General features: G+C 40.3%; 1 protein-coding gene across 37 annotated transcripts in view; it reads left to right on the top strand.

The window, feature by feature from the left end:
• The window catches only part of Robo2 (roundabout guidance receptor 2), a 1,567,832-nt gene that overhangs the window by 1,048,559 nt on the left and 502,444 nt on the right, over window positions 1–16,829 (top strand). For 4 of the 37 annotated variants that reach the window (XM_039088678.2, XM_063270794.1, XM_039088675.2 and 1 more), the window contains exon 1: window positions 8,643–9,710. The exons of 31 other annotated variants lie outside the window; for them this stretch is intronic. In XM_039088678.2, the coding sequence (XP_038944606.1) occupies window positions 9,650–9,710 (61 nt within the window). In that variant the 5' untranslated portion in view covers window positions 8,643–9,649. Of the gene's footprint in view, window positions 1–8,642; window positions 9,711–16,829 lie in introns of those variants that run through there. 2 more of the 37 variants (NM_001415038.1, NM_032106.4) reach the window with 1 other exon arrangement.

The raw sequence follows: 16,829 nt of genomic DNA, 5'->3' as shown, positions 1-16,829 counted from the left end.
TATGGTGGCCGTTCACTTGAGATCACTCAGCTAGCTACAGCAAAAGATTTATATAACTTCTTCCAAAGCGAAAGGGTCTATGGAAGGTGGATATGTGAAACAATACAGAGGACAACAAAGACTTCACAAATGTCACCTGTGAATGGGGGTGAAGGAAAACATATGTTTTGCTTTGACAAGGAAACCTAAGAAAGCATAACATTTGTGTCCAGACAGAGTCTTACAGCAGCCTTGGAGCTTCCAGTCGTTTAGAAAGTCTGTGCTCTGCCAGCTTTGGTGCTGGGATAAGGGTGGTTTGTAGGACTCCTCGATTGGAACATAACAGAGAAAACAAGACTAGACTAAACTAGATCAGACTAGACTCAACTTCCACACTTGAGATCTCAGAGTGGTTAGATTAGCACAATGTTCTTTCTCACTGTATGTGATGGGGAAATGGCTTTTGGACACTAAAAACACCTCTCTCTCTCCCTCTCCCTCTCCCTCTCCCTCCCCCTCCCCACTCCCCCTCCCCTTCTCTGCTTACCTTCCTCTCCCTCTCCCTCTTCTTCTCCCTCCCTGCCTGCCTCCCTCTTCCTACCCCCTCTCTCTCCTCTCTCTTTCTCTCCATGCATTATGTTCATGTACAGGTAGAGTACATGGAAAAATGATGGGGAAATTACATGAAAGTGTGATGTGGAAGGAAAGCTCCTAAAACACTCCTTGCTTGTCTAGGAAGGTTTTGAACAAAGTACCACAAATATGAAGATTTTCAAATGACAAGATTTTTTTTCTGCCCTCCTGTCTGGAAGTCTGTCTGGAAGAACTCAGTGTCAGTAGTTGATTTCTGAGTCCCAGATATGCTGTTCTTCCAGTGTCATCCTCTGCTAGATTGTGCAGGTTTTTCTCTGCAGTCTTTTATATAGGAATCCTAATACCAATCCTAAGGTCCCTGATGCATGAAGTTCTACTATCTGACAATAAATAGCATCTAGGATGTCTTTCTAGGTGACATGGACACTCCTAATGTGGCTGCTCCTTAGAGAGTTGATGATCAATTTTTTTTAAATGTTAAGAAACATTGCTGCAGAATAATCTGCCCCAAGCAAGGAGAGCGTCTTTGTTGAGAGTCTTAATGAATTTCATCTGTATTAGTTGTACTCCACACTTACAGAGTTAATGATAATATACTCTGAAGTAAAGTAAATATTAAAGATTGATTCTGAAAATTTTATCAGAAAATACAAATGACATTATATTTAAAACCCAGGTATTACTTGCAATTTAATTATTACAATCTAAAGTCTTGGAAAGAAAAGTTAAGGTGGTCTGAATTTGATGTATACAACCACTGCTCGCTTGAGTTATGTCATCTTGCAGCCTAGTATTTTCAATAGGATTTAGTCATCTAAATATGAGAGAGAAGTCAGAGTTCCTGAGACAATGAGATGAGAAGGAGTCTCAAAGGGTGTTTTATTTACTTGTTTCATTGTCCTAAGAAAATACTGTGCTAAATCAGCATGCTGAAGAGTTCATTTTGCATCTGAGTTAAGAAAGGAAATTCCAGCAGCAGAAGCTTGAGACCATTGGTCCCTTTACATCAGTGGCAATACTGCCAAGGTCAATGACTTTTGGCCTTGAACTTGTTTTCACCTTTCTACCACATCTGGGTGTTGAGCTCATGGAAGGATGCCACCTCATCTTTGGCTGTGCTCTTCCAACTCAGCCATTCCGGTTTAGCAAGTCCCTCACCAATATGCCCAGAGGTTTCTCTTCCAGATGACTCTAGATTTTGTCAGGACAACAACAAACACTGTCACAGCTGAACAGAGAGAGAAGTACTGCTCTTCCATTGGCTAGAACTCAGTCACATGATTTAGATAAGTGAGAAGGCTATTCAGCTTCCTGTAGGTGAAGAGATATGATTCTTGACTCACAAATAACATTGTTATCTCAACATAAATCCATTATAATGATCGAGACGCGCGGAATGACCAAAGCCTTCAGATGCCTGTACTGAAGCATTGTTTAACAGTTTAATGCTCTAAAATGGTAGACCTAGACGACAGTGCAGCTCAGCCATTCAGATCTGAATTCAAGCTGTAGTTTTGATCCAGCCTGCTCTGCTGTTTCTCTGTTGAAGACCACATTTGTTATCCCCACACTTTGCAGGGACAATAGTGTGGAAACGTTCCATTAACATTCGACCAAAGTTTCCTAATGATCAGTAAATAGTGTGCATATGAGCGCTGTGAAGCATCATCTGGAAATCTTTACAATAAAATAGTTTTTCATCTCTCTCTGATAGTTAAGTTGTGCTTCTAAACAAAGGCTGAAGAATAGACTATCAGAAACCCTGTAAATGTTCCTTAAACTTTATTGTACAATGCCTTTGAATGTGTTCCTTTGGTGGGTAGTAGAGATGAGAGAAAGAACATAAAATGTAAGTAACAACCTGGAATGAAGCCAGCTGAAGAGACAGACTACGAAAACCGCAACAATAAAACACAAACTCCTCAATTGTTCATTATGCTTTATAATTTTCATTGACCTTGTCTCCATCAATTATACCTCAAACACTAATGTTTGTCAGCTAACTGAAGGGAAAATTCATAATGAGCAATTTTATTAAAAAACGAGAAATTAAAGGATAGAGCTAGCATGGGATGTTTGGCAGATTGCTGAAGAGCATAGACAGATTTACATGCTCAATATAGCACATATGAGATACTGAATAATCATGCTCTCATCTTAGATTGCTAATGGATATAAGGAGCGACTCATCTGAAAACTGAAAAGGAAGCAAGGCAGGGGGACAGAGACTTATCCAATTTGCATCAAGGGCCAACTGCATTGATATTATTTATTCTTAATGTTTGCTCCTCTGTTAGTTTTTATGTCCCTATCAGTACATGACAGAAAAGGTAAAGTTATGTGAAGAACTAATCAGTTCCAATTCTATTCTTTTAAAGGAATGCAACAATTTGTACAAATTGCTTAGAAATATTGTATGGTGTGTGTGTGTGTGTGTGTGTGTGTGTGTGTGTGTGTGTGTGTTATACTGGTATGTGCATTATTTTTTGTGTATGAGTGCTTCTAGCAGGGAGTATGTGGCGGTGAGGGAACAGCCTTCATTGTCTGGACTCATTGTCCCCCTTGTCTGGGACAAGGTCCCTCTTTCTCCCTACTTTCATCAGACTATGTCTTGCAAAGCTTTAAGAGATGATCCTGTGAAGAACTTTCCTCCCTTAAAGAGAATGCATACCTACATGTACAATTTAAACAAAATACATTGCTGAAATTTCCAGCACGTATCTAGCAACAAAAACTAGATAAATAATTTCATAATTTCTAATAAGAATTTCTGTTATTCCAAAGAAAGTCAAAGTTCACTTGATGAGGCAGAAATCAGATATTTTGGATACTGGAAACAAATCAGAATTTGTTCCCACACTGCTTGGTTCTTTCTGTGGTAGGCAATTGAATTTGATCACAAATACCTTTGGATAAATGCCATTATATTATCATAAGAGAGGAAATGAATCATTTTCTTAATGAGAAGGATCCATTATCATACATCTCTGAATGGCAACCCTTGAGAAGAGATCTGTCTAAATCCAGGATCTATGGGTGCAATGGGTTCTTCCTTAGTGCTTTGAAACTCTGTTCTTTAAAAAAAATAACAGAATTTTGTTTGGGGTACAAAATAAGTTTTCCCTTTTAGGATTGCAGGGCGTATATGTAAGGTACAATGTGATGCAAAGTCCAGATTGGAGCCGGCGGATTTGAAATAGGACAGCAAAGAATCAAATTTTCATGGTTCTGCAAAATTGAACTAGAATCCCCCCCCACACACACAAAGAGTATCATTATCTCTTCGGTTAGACATTGTACAGAAATAAGGATTTGAGACCTTACAAAGGAAATAATAAAGGAATTCTCTTCATGTTCTCACGGTCAATGATTGAATTTTTACTTCTGGAGTATTTGTCATTTTAACAGTGGGTAACTTTCCATATGTGATGAAGGCATTAGCTTAAACAAAACAAGGGGTCATTTCCTGGGTCTCATTTTTTTTTATTCCCTATTGGTGACTGTGTGAAACCTTGTACCAACACACTGAAGTTTCAGTCTCATCCAAGAGCCGTAATATCCTTTTAGGTGATTAAAAGGGCTCCCGATTCATTTGGGGCTTTTCAAACTTAAAAACAAAAGTCTGCTCCACCATTTTGTTACAGCACACCTTCTAAAATGATGTGGAGTGGGAATGTTTCAGAGCACTGGAGAGACTGGTAGCAGGTCATGGGTCCTCAAGAGGGGACATGACGTATTCCTAGAGTTCTCAAGCAACACAGATTAGATTCACCAGTGAGTGTTGTTCATCCTTTCCTTAACTTCCATTGCTTCTCTTTTAATGCACCAAGTGATGGTTCATAACTTCCTGTGATAATCACACACGCACGCACACACACACACACACACACACACACACACACACACACGCAAGACGCAAGCACGCACGCACGCACGCACGCACATACACAGGTTCGAGAACGTTAAAAATAGTGCCTGCCTGTAAGTACAATGCTGCGAGCTCCTTTGGCCTTAGAGTATGCACAGGAACAGAGAAAGGGCTCCAGAAGACCTTCCTATTTGCTGCCACATGGTAGAAGGAACAACCATCTAACTTTGGCAGCGAGGCTGGAGAACAAAGGATCTTGATGCCGACTTAGTTGGGAGCTGTGCTGCAGTAGCACGGGCGTTCACGGTCTCAGGCAAGGCGCATGCCCATTGTGTGTTATCACACAGGTTCTCTACAAAAAACCATGCAGGGTAGCTATGACACTGACCATAGATGGCCGTCACTGTTTATCTCTCCACAGCTTCATGTCTCCCGGATGTACTTTTCTCTTTAAAGTATTCATACAAAGAGAAGTTCTTCTGCCTCAGGATTCTATGCTATTTGCTACATTTCATCACTTCAAAACCCATTATGTTTTGAAAGCTTCCTGAACCCTTCAATCAAGAGCAAAATCATCTTTCAACTTTTAAACTTCTGGTGAAAAAAAATTCTTCTTTTTTGAAACTGTGTGGCATATTATGTGGCAAAATATTTAAATATTTAAATAAAGTGTTGCTATCTTTTGAACAACTCATATTTCAGATTACTAAAGTGAGGTTCATTAAATAACTCTGTGAAGTGGGCCAAAGTACTATTCAGACACAGATGCGAGTACTTTTATATAAGATGGATTTACTATCTATTGATATAAGTATTAATTACCATCTCAAAATGAATTAATTGCAATCAGAAATTTCCAACTTCTTTCAGAAGAAAAGTATTTTTTTCATATTTGTCTGCCTCAGAATCTTTCTGGAGAAAGATAGAACAAGAAAAACAAACAAACAAAAAATAATGCAGGAGCAAGCAAATCATTCTTGTCTGGTCAGGCGTTTTTACACATTATTCTAATTGCCTGATGTCTTGTTGTAGGTAATGACCCATATATTTTGTTTAAATTTGATATGGGAAAATTGTGTGCTAAGGCAATTTTACCCAGAACAAAGAATCCATCTGAACAGCCTTTAAATAAGTAGCCTTTGACTTTAAAACTGGTTTCTTAATAAGTGAAACAGTTTCTTTTTCCTTCCTTCCTTCCTTCCTTCTGTTTTTTTTTCTGTTTTCTTTTCTTTTTTCCCTCTTCATATGCTAAAAATCGGTTTTCCAGATTCTACCTTAAGGCTCAGGTTTTAAAGACTTTTGTTTACCTAAAGGAAGAAAAAAATACCTTGAGCAAATAACCCACCTTTAAATTGCTGTTCACTAAAAGCATTGAAATATGCTCTCTTCAGCACAGATTCTCTGAAATCTTGCAGAAAATGATGATGTTGCTTCTCTTGGCCTTAATATCATCTGCATTAAATTTCTAACTAAGGACCTCTTACTGTTGCTTCTTTAATGTGCAAGTTTTGTTTATTACCTTAAAATTTTCTTTAAATAGCATTGATATAGTATCATGTTTTCTTTAGGCACATTACATTATCAAAAATGATCTTGACAAAGCATTCTTTTATGAATCAATTCCAAATGTGTCTTCAAGAAAAATAGAAAATATACACTATCAAATAACTTTGCTTCAGATTTAATTTCTAAATAGAAATAATTACACACAAGAAGGCACCAATACAAAATGATGGACCTTGTTTTGTGGCTTCTAGAGTATATGTGAACATAAATACTGATGTTTAGTAAAAACCGACTTATTAGATACAATCATTGACTCAAACTCCTCTGTGGAAGTCATTTTCATGCTCTACATATGAATACATTTCTGTGAGATAAAATGCAGCAATTTTTACCTTAGGAGACAGGAGGAATTGTTGGGTGGGCACTCTCCAATCCATTCTCTCTGATTCTCCAAACACACTCATTCTGAACAGTTTCAAATGGTTGTATAGGTCATTTAAAGAAATGCTCTTGCAATAGAAAAGTAGTTAAAAACCAGAAGAAAACTCCTGAACAGAATGTGTGGGTCTCTTTTCCCAGATCTCCTTTAAAATTAAAAGTCTCATTAGCTTATTTGATGACTAATTCTTGCAGAATATTATTACGGAACTTGTTTTTGCTGGAAAGATAAAAGTTTTGAATCCAAGAGCAATATAATTTGTTTGAGATTAGAGGAGGTATTTCTTGGGTAGAAGAAAAAGAGTTTTTTTTTTCTTTCAAAAATTGACTTAAAACCTAGTACAATGTCCAAGTCACAAGTTTTAAATAGTCACCAACTATTTTAGGGCAACCTGAAGAGGCAGTAGATGTTAATCCAGGACATTTTTGGAGTTTTCTCTTTCATGGCGTTACCAAACCCAGAACTCTTGTCTTGAGGTGGTGCTGAATTACAACACATAAACTTGTTTCTTGTTAACAATTTTTTCTTTTTCCTTACGATGCTAATTCAGAGTCAATACTTGAAGAATTTAGCAGTTTTGACGTACACTCTTTAGCCATATGGCTAAAGAGAGTACTTTAAAAATCTTAAAATGACTTGATGCTTCATGAGACGTGTGGCTTAGTTCAGTCCTTTGACGGACGACAGTTTTATTGCCACCATCAAGGAGCCTTCTGGAATGCCAAGAGAACGCTCCTAATTGCTTGCTTAAATGTCGTTGGCCATTTTGGGGGAAAACATTCCATTTCTCATTATAAGCAAAGGAGAACTAAGTTCAGTGGAGGCACCAAAACACATCCCAGCAAACAAAAGACTCCTCCAGTGTCCTCAAACACAGTTTCTTTCCTAATATTTTCCAGTAGGGGGAACTAAAGATTCGCCAAGCAGAGGCTAGCTTTGCTCAGGGACCTGAGTGAGTCCCTGTCAGGCGCTTTTATAATCACCTGAATAATCATCAAACAGCTACCAAGCAAAGCTTTTGATCACACGTGGGTCCGGCCACAATGGCCATGTCAGGGTACCTTAGACAGTGGCAGGTATCTGATTTAGAGTGGCCTTCCTTAACTATCTCCAGTCCTAATAGCACGCATTCCGTAGTTTTTGCTTGGAATGTATTCCCTTTTATCGTGTTTGGACTGAAATTCCGCTCGAGCTCCTGTTAGCCTAGTTGAGTTATCAGCACTCCTAAATCAGAGCCCACTTTCCGAATTTCCTTTTAGAGGTCCTAAAACGAGCGAAGGCTCTAGAAAACCACTTCCTCCAAGTCTTTTGATCCTCGACCTCCTCCATTCCTAGAGTCTTCTACCGGACTCTTTTATCACAAGGTCCCGAATTATGGTCAGTGAGTGTTGAGAGGTCAGAAGGCATCCAAGCAACATTAGCCGGATGCCAATCCTTCCCCCTCTTTTCTCTTGGGGATTCTGTAGTTAGCCATAGATCTTAGCTAAAACAAGCCGGAAGAGGTTAGAGATACTCTCTCCCCTACACCCACAGTTGTGTGTGTGTGTGTGTGTGTGTGTGTGTGTGTGTGTCTGTGTGTGTGTCTGTGTGTGTCTGTGTCTGTGTGTGTGTCTGTGTGTGTGTATGTGGATGGGTTCACTTACAACCATCTAGGATATATGTACTCAAAACCTTTCTGCTCCAATAGGTACTTCAACCCCTCTCCTACTCTCCCTGTTGGCCAGCTTCCTTCTGGTAAAAGGTGAAGTGTGTGTGTGTGTGTGTGTGTGTGTGTGTGTGTGTGTGTGTGTGTGTGTGTGATTTTTAACAGGTAATGAGGCTGTGCCCGGGGTCCTGGAAGATCATCTTTTTTTTGTAGAAAAGCTCTTGTGCAGCTCCGGCAGACGGAGCGATGAATAATTAGGAAGGGCTTCCATGAAATCACTCACCGAGAAAATTACCTGCCCATTAAACGGGGCCGCGTGAAGAGCGGGAGGCTGGAAGCCCACCTCACCCCTCCGGAGGAGGGAGGGGGACGCCCAGGAGGCTCCCAGAATGGGAAAGAGTTGATGGCTAATCGCAGTCCTAGCGAGCCCGAAGCGGCTCCACATTGGTTCATTTCCGTCCCCCTTAAGACTTATCGCTTGCCGGGTTACCCTTGCTCGGCGGACCCCGGTTCGGGCTATCGCCCCCTGCACGGGAGGGTGATCGGGTGGAGGTGGAGATCCGGCCGCCCCCATCCTCCAACCCCTCCCGGGGATATACTGGGAGCAGCTCTTTCCTCCCCTCCTCTCCTGCTTCCTCGCCTTCCCTCCTCCAAGTCCTTCCAGCCCCCGGCAGCTGCTGGAGGAGGCGGACGCAGCGCAGCCTCCGCCGCAGAAGCAGTGACTGTCCGGAAAGGGGCTGGAGGCTGGACTGCTCCTGGAGGCTGGACCACGCACTAGCATCCTCAGGGCTCCCAGGTCCGGAGCTCCTAGGTCTGGCGGCGCTCGCCCACAGCAGCTGGACGCTAGATCTCTCCGGGGCGGCCCCTCCGGGGTGGCCGCGGCCTCGGCTCAGCCCCTCCCTCTTCCCTTGCTTCTTCTCCTCGCCCTCCTCCTCGCTCCCTCACCACGTAGGAGTTCCCATTCTCCACCCAAGCCGTCCTGCTTTTCCCCTTTCCTTCCTTTTGGAAACCAGAGACTCGGAAGGAGGCGACCAGGCTGCGGAGGAGAGGGCCGGCTCGCAAAGTGCTGCTTTGACACATCCTTAGGATGGAAGTTAAGTGAAAACAGAACAACACAAAACAAAACTCCGCGAAGTGTTGCAGCTACGGAGGAGACCAAGGGGAGAGAAAACTCGGTGGGCAGGCCAATGGTTGCTCCGCAGCGCGTTGGCAAGTTTGTGGAACACTTTCTAGGAATTAGGTCTTTTTTTTTTTGTCCCCCATCATCTTCTTGACTTCTGAAGAAAGAAGTTGGGTTTGGAATGCAATGGAGTCTAAGGAGACAGGGCTAGACGCACGTGAATAGTCCCGCCAGCTGGGCTGAATTTGTGGGAATTTAGGAAGCCAGCCTGCGGAAGTACAGCGGCTCTGGAGTCCCCTGGGTTCATTCGGATGGCACCTAACGTGTCCCGCGTCAGACCTCTTCACCAAAAGCTTCCGATGTTACCATTTTGCTCTTAAATTTATCTCTAGGAAAGTCTAAACTTCGGACCTACCTCCTTTTTTGATACTTATTTTTGTACTTCTGCTCTCTGGGATTGGTTTCTTAAACAACCTGGATCCTTTTTCATATGTCAAAATGACTCCTCTGATGTTTACACTACTATTGCTCTTTGGATTTCTCTGCATTCGGACTGACGGTGAGTTAAAACACCCCTTTCTTTCCGAGATTGTTGTGGCTTCTAAAGAAAATGACAGTGTAGTTGGTAGTGTGTGTTGGCCATGCGCAAGCTCTTCAGGGGCAGAGGTTCTAGTCTTTTGTTTCTAACCTGCTGCTGGTGGAACAGGAAATATCCACCTATTGTTGTTGTGATTAATTAATTGAGTTTTACAATAAGTGACTGGCTCTCGGCTTAGAAGAGTAACTATTAAAAAACAATGTCAAGGACGAACCCAGGATGGTTGTGGCTATTCTCTCTTTGGTATTTGTTCTGGTATCTAAACTTTGTCTTAGGCATTCAACTAAAGGACTATAGTAGCTGATACTGGAAGATGCATTCAGTGAGTGGGATTTGATACTGGGTATCTCGATGTTCAAAGTCTGTCACCTGTGTGTCAGCGAAGGCTATCCCAGCACGCAATCAGAATGAAGGACTTAGATCACAGAAAACTATCACAAGTGAGACTGGGCGAGGCTCCAGGAAGGAGGCAGTACCCACTCTCTGGGCTGGTTACAAGCTGGGAGCCCTCAGCTGGGTCCCCAGTGGGCAAACACAATAGAGACTCGGAACAGGTGCTGTAGGTATCTCCCGCTAGGCTGTGCCACTCTGTCAAGCAGACAGTTTTCAACCTCTGGTTTTCCTGTCTTTTGTTCAGAGTTAGTTTCCTGGGATATTCTCACTGTATATATCAGGCTCTTGTGAGATCATTACCCAATCCCTTTTTTTTTTCGTAGCTGTTTGAATGAGAAGTATTAATAATTGTAAATAAACTATGTGTTTCTTCTTTGAAAGTAAACCATATTGGTGTTAGCTTTCTAGGGACATTGATTTTATTTTTTTTAAGTATCAATGGCAAGTGTTTATGAAGAGTGGATTGAGCCACCATACCCCGAGCATGGCAGTAGTGTTCATTTTTAATGCTTATAAAGAATCTGAGGAATATTAATCCAAATATTTAAGACATCAAGATAACATGTTGCTACATAAACTTTCCTTTGAATTCATTACCTGGGACATTGCCTATTATTGCCCGTCTGTTTGAGACAACTGTGGTTCTGGCAGCTGCTGTACAGACCCTGAGGACCAGACTCGAAGGGAAGGCTATCTGTAAACACAAGGCAGTGCGGAAGAGGAGTGAGAGTACCTCCTGCCAAGGGGCTGTTTTCAGCTGTGGAGTACACGAGTTCATTTGTCCCTCTCCTAGTGATAGGGATTCAGGAGGGGTGCCTGCGTGCAGTGTTCCTCTTTCCCTGCAAAGTAGTAGAAGCCTAGGATTTGGTCACTTCAAATGACATAGTGGTGATTTCTATCATTGGTTCAATAATCACTTCATTTCTAACAGGTTTGCCTTTACGCTACCTGAGTGTCATCCTAACACAAAGGTTTATGCATTCCAAGTATGTCTGAGTGTCATACTAAGATTTTTCCATAGCAATGCGTTTAAAAACTATATATCAGACTATAGAATTATCACCATTTCTGACATCAGAGTCTTGGGGAAGAATACAATTAAATTGCTCCATGGAAGTGGCAGAATCCGAAAAGATTAGTTACAGAATGTAATTAACCTGCTAAGGTGTTTGGATGTGTATGAAACAACTAACCAGTGTGCTGGACCAGCAGCAGTAACATAATGTCTATCTTCCTTTTCTCCCTTCATTCCCTCTACCCCTCCTGTCTTATCCTTCTCTCTCTTCTTTCCATCTTTCTCTTGCATGCTCTCCACCTCCTTTTCCCCTCCTCATCCCCCTCTTCTTTCTACCCCTCCCCCACAAGACGTGTCTGGAACCTTTGTTCTGATTTTCCATATTTCCATTATAAATTAAAGAGGCAGTTTTGGGGTTTGGACCATCTGCATGGGAGTTCACAGTAATAAAATGGGGGAAAAATTGCCTACAGGTAAAAGAGTTAAGACCAAAGAGACAACATTAAATTTCATAGGTGTAAAACCAGGTTGTGTGGGTCAGAATCAAAGCCGTTATAGACATTCTTACTGAATTTGCACATAACCAGCCATTCGACATTGGATTGTCTTTGGATACTTCAGAATGGTGACAGTTTTTCCACGGGGATTGTTGAAAATTTGGGATGTGGACAATACTGCCACCTAGGCTGTTGCAAGGCTTGGGACCCGGTATTCTTATATCCAATGAGGAGGCTGGTGTATAGAATCTCTCATCTCTGGGCTCATCCTGGATTCTGTGATATTTATTTAATTATTGTCCTCTCAGAGCTGTGGCCTTATTTTCCACATGAATTTCAAATTTAGAGAAGCTTGTACCATTCCAAAGATATACTGACTATCCTCGTGCTCAACATAGAAATTAATTTTATTCAGTGACAAATGATACATAGATTTGCATTAAAATTTGCTTGGTGGGTTATTTATATGTGCATTTTTATGGTGCATGAAAAAATGTTAGAGTTTTGCCTCCTCATAGCAAATTTGTGCTAATATTATTTATGAGTTTTCAGAATCTTTCCCTATAGCAAGCCATGAAGAATAAATACTAAGTTGGTTGAGAATTGATGATGAACTTAAGAAAATGTTTGATGCAAAGATTTTTTTTTGAAACAGATTAATAGCTACATTGAGGATTTGCTCCCTGCAATATAGAATGTGTAATGAATTTAGGCTTTGTTTAGTATATATCACTTCTAAATACTAGTGGTTTCAATCAGTTAAAGGGATAGAATTTGAATGATTGCAAGATTTTAAATTATAATCCCATCCCATATATCAATTTGATAATTTCACAAGACTTCTGAAAGGTGTTTTCACAGTGATAATGGTTTCCTCTTCTTTACTCCTTACCTATTACTACATGAAAATGACACATGTGGTATTTGGGAAGATAAAGATAATGTGTGTGCACAGCGCAGATGCATAATCTCATATAGGTTTATACATTTTGCTAAAGTGTTTCTTTCAGTAATGGGTTTATTATCGTAGCCATATGTAGCCCATTTAAGAACTTGAATTGCATATAAGTAACCTGAAATGTGTTATTGTAGCTGAGCAGTAATATCACATTTGAATTGGCTTTGTTTGAGTAACCTTTGACGCTGTGCAACATGTGGACCATAAACCGGAAGGATTACTTAGAACATTAAACTAGAAAATCTCAAAGTAAAAGTCATGATTATGCGAACACACACACACACAGACACACACACATACACACACAGAGAGAGAGAGAGAGAGAGAGAGACTACAGAAAAGTTCTTGTTATTTTATTTTTGATCAGCTTGTAAAAGTAGCATCTTTGAGAGTAAAATATGGATAGGCAAGGAAATAGCTTATACATGAATATGTGTATAGTGTGTGTATAGTGTGAGATAGGGTCATCCCCTACCCTAAGGGATTATATACATACATATACATATACATATACATATACATATACATATACATATACATATACACATACACATACACATACACATACACATACATATACATATACATATACATATACATATACATATACATATACATATACATATACATATACATATCCTCTGAAACAAGTGCAATTTGGTTTCTGAATAATGTTAGAAAAATGGAGGCTGGGATTATCTTATGTCTATTCTTATTTTTCTTCTGCTTCCTTCTTCTTTTTCCCAGTCCCCTTCCTTTCATTTCATTTTTGCTTTTCTTCTTTTATTTTGGACATTGTAAAGGAAATTAGAGACATTTGAAGAGTGAAAGAGATTGTGTATAGTATCTATAGAATGGTGATTGATCAAATTGGCACTAAGGGTGTTAAACTAATATTTGTTTGTTTTAGGTGTATGCAGGTTTGGTTTACACATCCTTACTTTTCTTTAGGAAACCATATAATTTTAAATCAACGTGGTATGTATGCTGTGTCTTTCAAATGTAGACAAACAGAAGTGCCAGATTTGAGTTCAAGCAGAAATGGAAACTTACAAGATAACATTTGATGGAATTAATTTTAAATAACAAAATTTTCATCTCTCCTACACTTTCTCCAGCTATAGACCTGCCAACCTCAACCAATGCATGACATGCTATTAATTTTCTTCTTTAAAAAACATTGAATGAAAAAGGACTGAGTGATTATACTCTTTTTGAGGAGAAAGTTTTACAAAATCCCATTTTGAGTCTTTTGATTGGGTGCTATGTCAGGATGAATATTTAACGTCATCTGTGGCATGGACTGTACAGACCCCAACTACCTATCTATAATTCAAAGTCGTGTTGGAGTCACCAGGTCTCGGTCATTATTGTGCTCTTCATCATTTCTGCCACTCCTTACAAGCCTTCATCTCCTCGATATGTATGCTGTTGTCTCTAAGACGGGCTAATCATTCGGCAGAAGAGTTGGATTCACCAAAATGCGTCTGTACCCTGCATACCTCCAGGTCCTGGAGCACTGTTTGCCAGTTTGCTCTGACTACATGGCACTTTAGCTTAATAACTGGTGACACTATGCAAATTCAAGCCCAAGATAGAACACGCTTACTTTGTAGTTATTCCCATCTCAGTCAATAGCTTCATAATTCCCATTTTTGATGAACAAAACAGTTGGCAAACAATGAATCATCTTCACTCGCTCTCATAGCTCATACATAGCTCCTATGGACTATTGGAAACTTAGCTTGATTTTATTGTATTTATCTCATCTGATAAACAATTTAAGACACATTATAAACTAAAAAATATTTTTCAAATTTACTACAGAATGTCAAACTTTACCCAGATTCTAGAATTACTGATTCTGCTTTATTAATACATCAGGTTTACTAAGCTATCAGGTTTGTTAAGCTTCCCTTCCTTTTGCTCTTCCTAGTTCTGCACGCTTTAGCCGATAGACATTTACTGCACGTGTAAATGAACTGTGTGTTCTTCTGTAGCTCTTTGCTCATGGCTTCTACAAAGTCTGGAAAAGATGTGGAAGACTCAGTGAACGCAGACTTTCTTCTACCTATTGACCTCAATGACTCAGACGATCTAGCTAGAATATATATGTAGAACTATGGAGGAAGTCATTTAGTTGACTCTAGGCCTTTGCATATGATCTTTACAGAAAATGCTTTAATCCAGATCTTAGCGTTGGTAAAGTTTCTCAGTTGCTTATTGATGTTGGAATTGGATTCCAGTGTCATCGTTTTGGAAACATGGATGCACGAAAACAAAAACAAACAAACAAAAACTTTTCAATTACTCTAATAGATTCCTGATAGAATCAAGATATAAAGAGAAAATGTGCATTTTGGGGCTTAGAATTTTGGCAGGCTCAGTCCTTGATGGTAGACCCCAAAGTCTGTGCATGGAAGAATGAAGCTGGGCGTGAGCACCGAGTGCTCATGTCCTGAGTAAGAAGTAGAAGATACGAGAGGGAAGACACTGGTACATGTGACAGTCAAAGCTAAGTCGCTGGCGTATGTTCTTAATGCAGGTGTCTGATGACAATCAAACCCATGTCTGGCTGTACTTACTGACTGCCAGCAAAGCAGGCAGTGTCTCCTGTTTCTGCATGTCTTTCTGACAGAGGCACTACTCTGTTTTCCTACTACAAACTCATACAAAACCCACCCAGCTTCCTCACATTAGACCCCAACTCTAGAGGTTCTCGCCTGATCCAGAGAGTGCAATCTTTTGAGTCTTTGGAGATGTTGGTAAACCTTTCTAAAATTGCTTCTTTTGAAGTACTATTTATATTCCACCTTGGTCTGATACAATATATTTTATATTACTCACCTCTAGTTAGAAACGTGTGTGTGTGTACATGTGGGTGTGAGTGCGTTTTAAGAAATATAAAGGCATAAACATATTAGCATGTCTACAATTAAAATTAAGGATTCTATACTTATAAGAGATCAGTCAAAACACGTGAAGTCCTCAAGTCATAGGAGATGAACTCTGTTAGTCCCTCCACAGTGAGTTGTGTGATTTCAAGTTTCTTTGTTGCCTAGCGGGAGAAGGAAGATGGATAAGTAGGAAATTAGCCTTACTATGAAGAAGTCTCAGCTTGGGACCTGAAGGTTTGATAATGGCTAATGAGGTAGCTTATATAACCCTTTCCCTAAGTGGTGACATTGTCTTCATGATATTGGATTCTGAAAGTATAGGCAACTACATGCATTTTCTAAGACCTAGAATCTTCCTTCTATTAAGTAATTTTGAATACAGTTTGGAAAAAGTAGGAAGCTAGTGCCTCTGTCAGAAAGACATGCGGAAACGGGAGACACTGCCTGCTTTGCTGGCAGTCAGTAAGTACAGCCAGACATGGCTTTGTTTGTCATCAGACACCTGCATTAAGAACATACGCCAGCGACTTAGCTTTGACTGTCACATGTACCAGTGTCTTCCAAAGCCCAGAGCACCGGCAGATGCACAGTACATAGTCAAATATTTGTTGAACAAATGAAAATGTGCTTACAGAGTGCTTTTGTGAGGTTGAGGTTTTTTATTTATTTGGAAGAATGTTTTGTTTAATTAAAGTGTAATTACTTTTTCCCCTCCTTGCTCCCCTTTTCTACCTGCCCATCCCATGTCTGACCCCACCTTCCCTCCCAAATTCATGACTTCTGTTTTTTAATTGGATATTTTATTTATTTACATTTCAAATGGCATCCCCTTTCCTGGTTTCCCTATAGGAAACCCCCATCCCATTCCCCTTCCCCCTTCTTCTATGAGGGTGCTCTCCCACCAACTCACCCACTCCTTCCTACCTCCCTGCCCTGGCATTCCCCTGGGTGCATTGAATCTTCACAGGACCAAGGGCCTCTCCTCCCATAGATGCCAGATAAGGCCATCCTCTGCTGTATATGCAGCTGGAGCCATGGGTCGCTCCATGTGTACTCTTTGGTTGGTGGTTTAATCCCTGGGAGTTCTGTGGGATCTGGTTGGTTGATATTATTGTTCTTCCTGTGGGGTTGCAAACTTCCTCAGCTTCTTCAGTCCTTTCTCTAGCTTCTCCATTGGGAACCCTGTTTTCATAACTAGACCCAACACAGAAAATACTTAAAATACCATGGTGTGTGTGTATTTGTGTTGTGTGTGTTTGTGTGTGTGTGTTTCAGAGAGATTGAATTGATAGATAGATAGATAGATAGATAGATAGATAG

The sequence above is a fragment of the Rattus norvegicus genome, chromosome 11 (genome assembly GCF_036323735.1).
Source record: "Rattus norvegicus strain BN/NHsdMcwi chromosome 11, GRCr8, whole genome shotgun sequence".
Classification (NCBI taxonomy): domain Eukaryota; kingdom Metazoa; phylum Chordata; class Mammalia; order Rodentia; family Muridae; genus Rattus; species Rattus norvegicus.
This window is presented reverse-complemented; position numbering and strand designations above follow the sequence as displayed.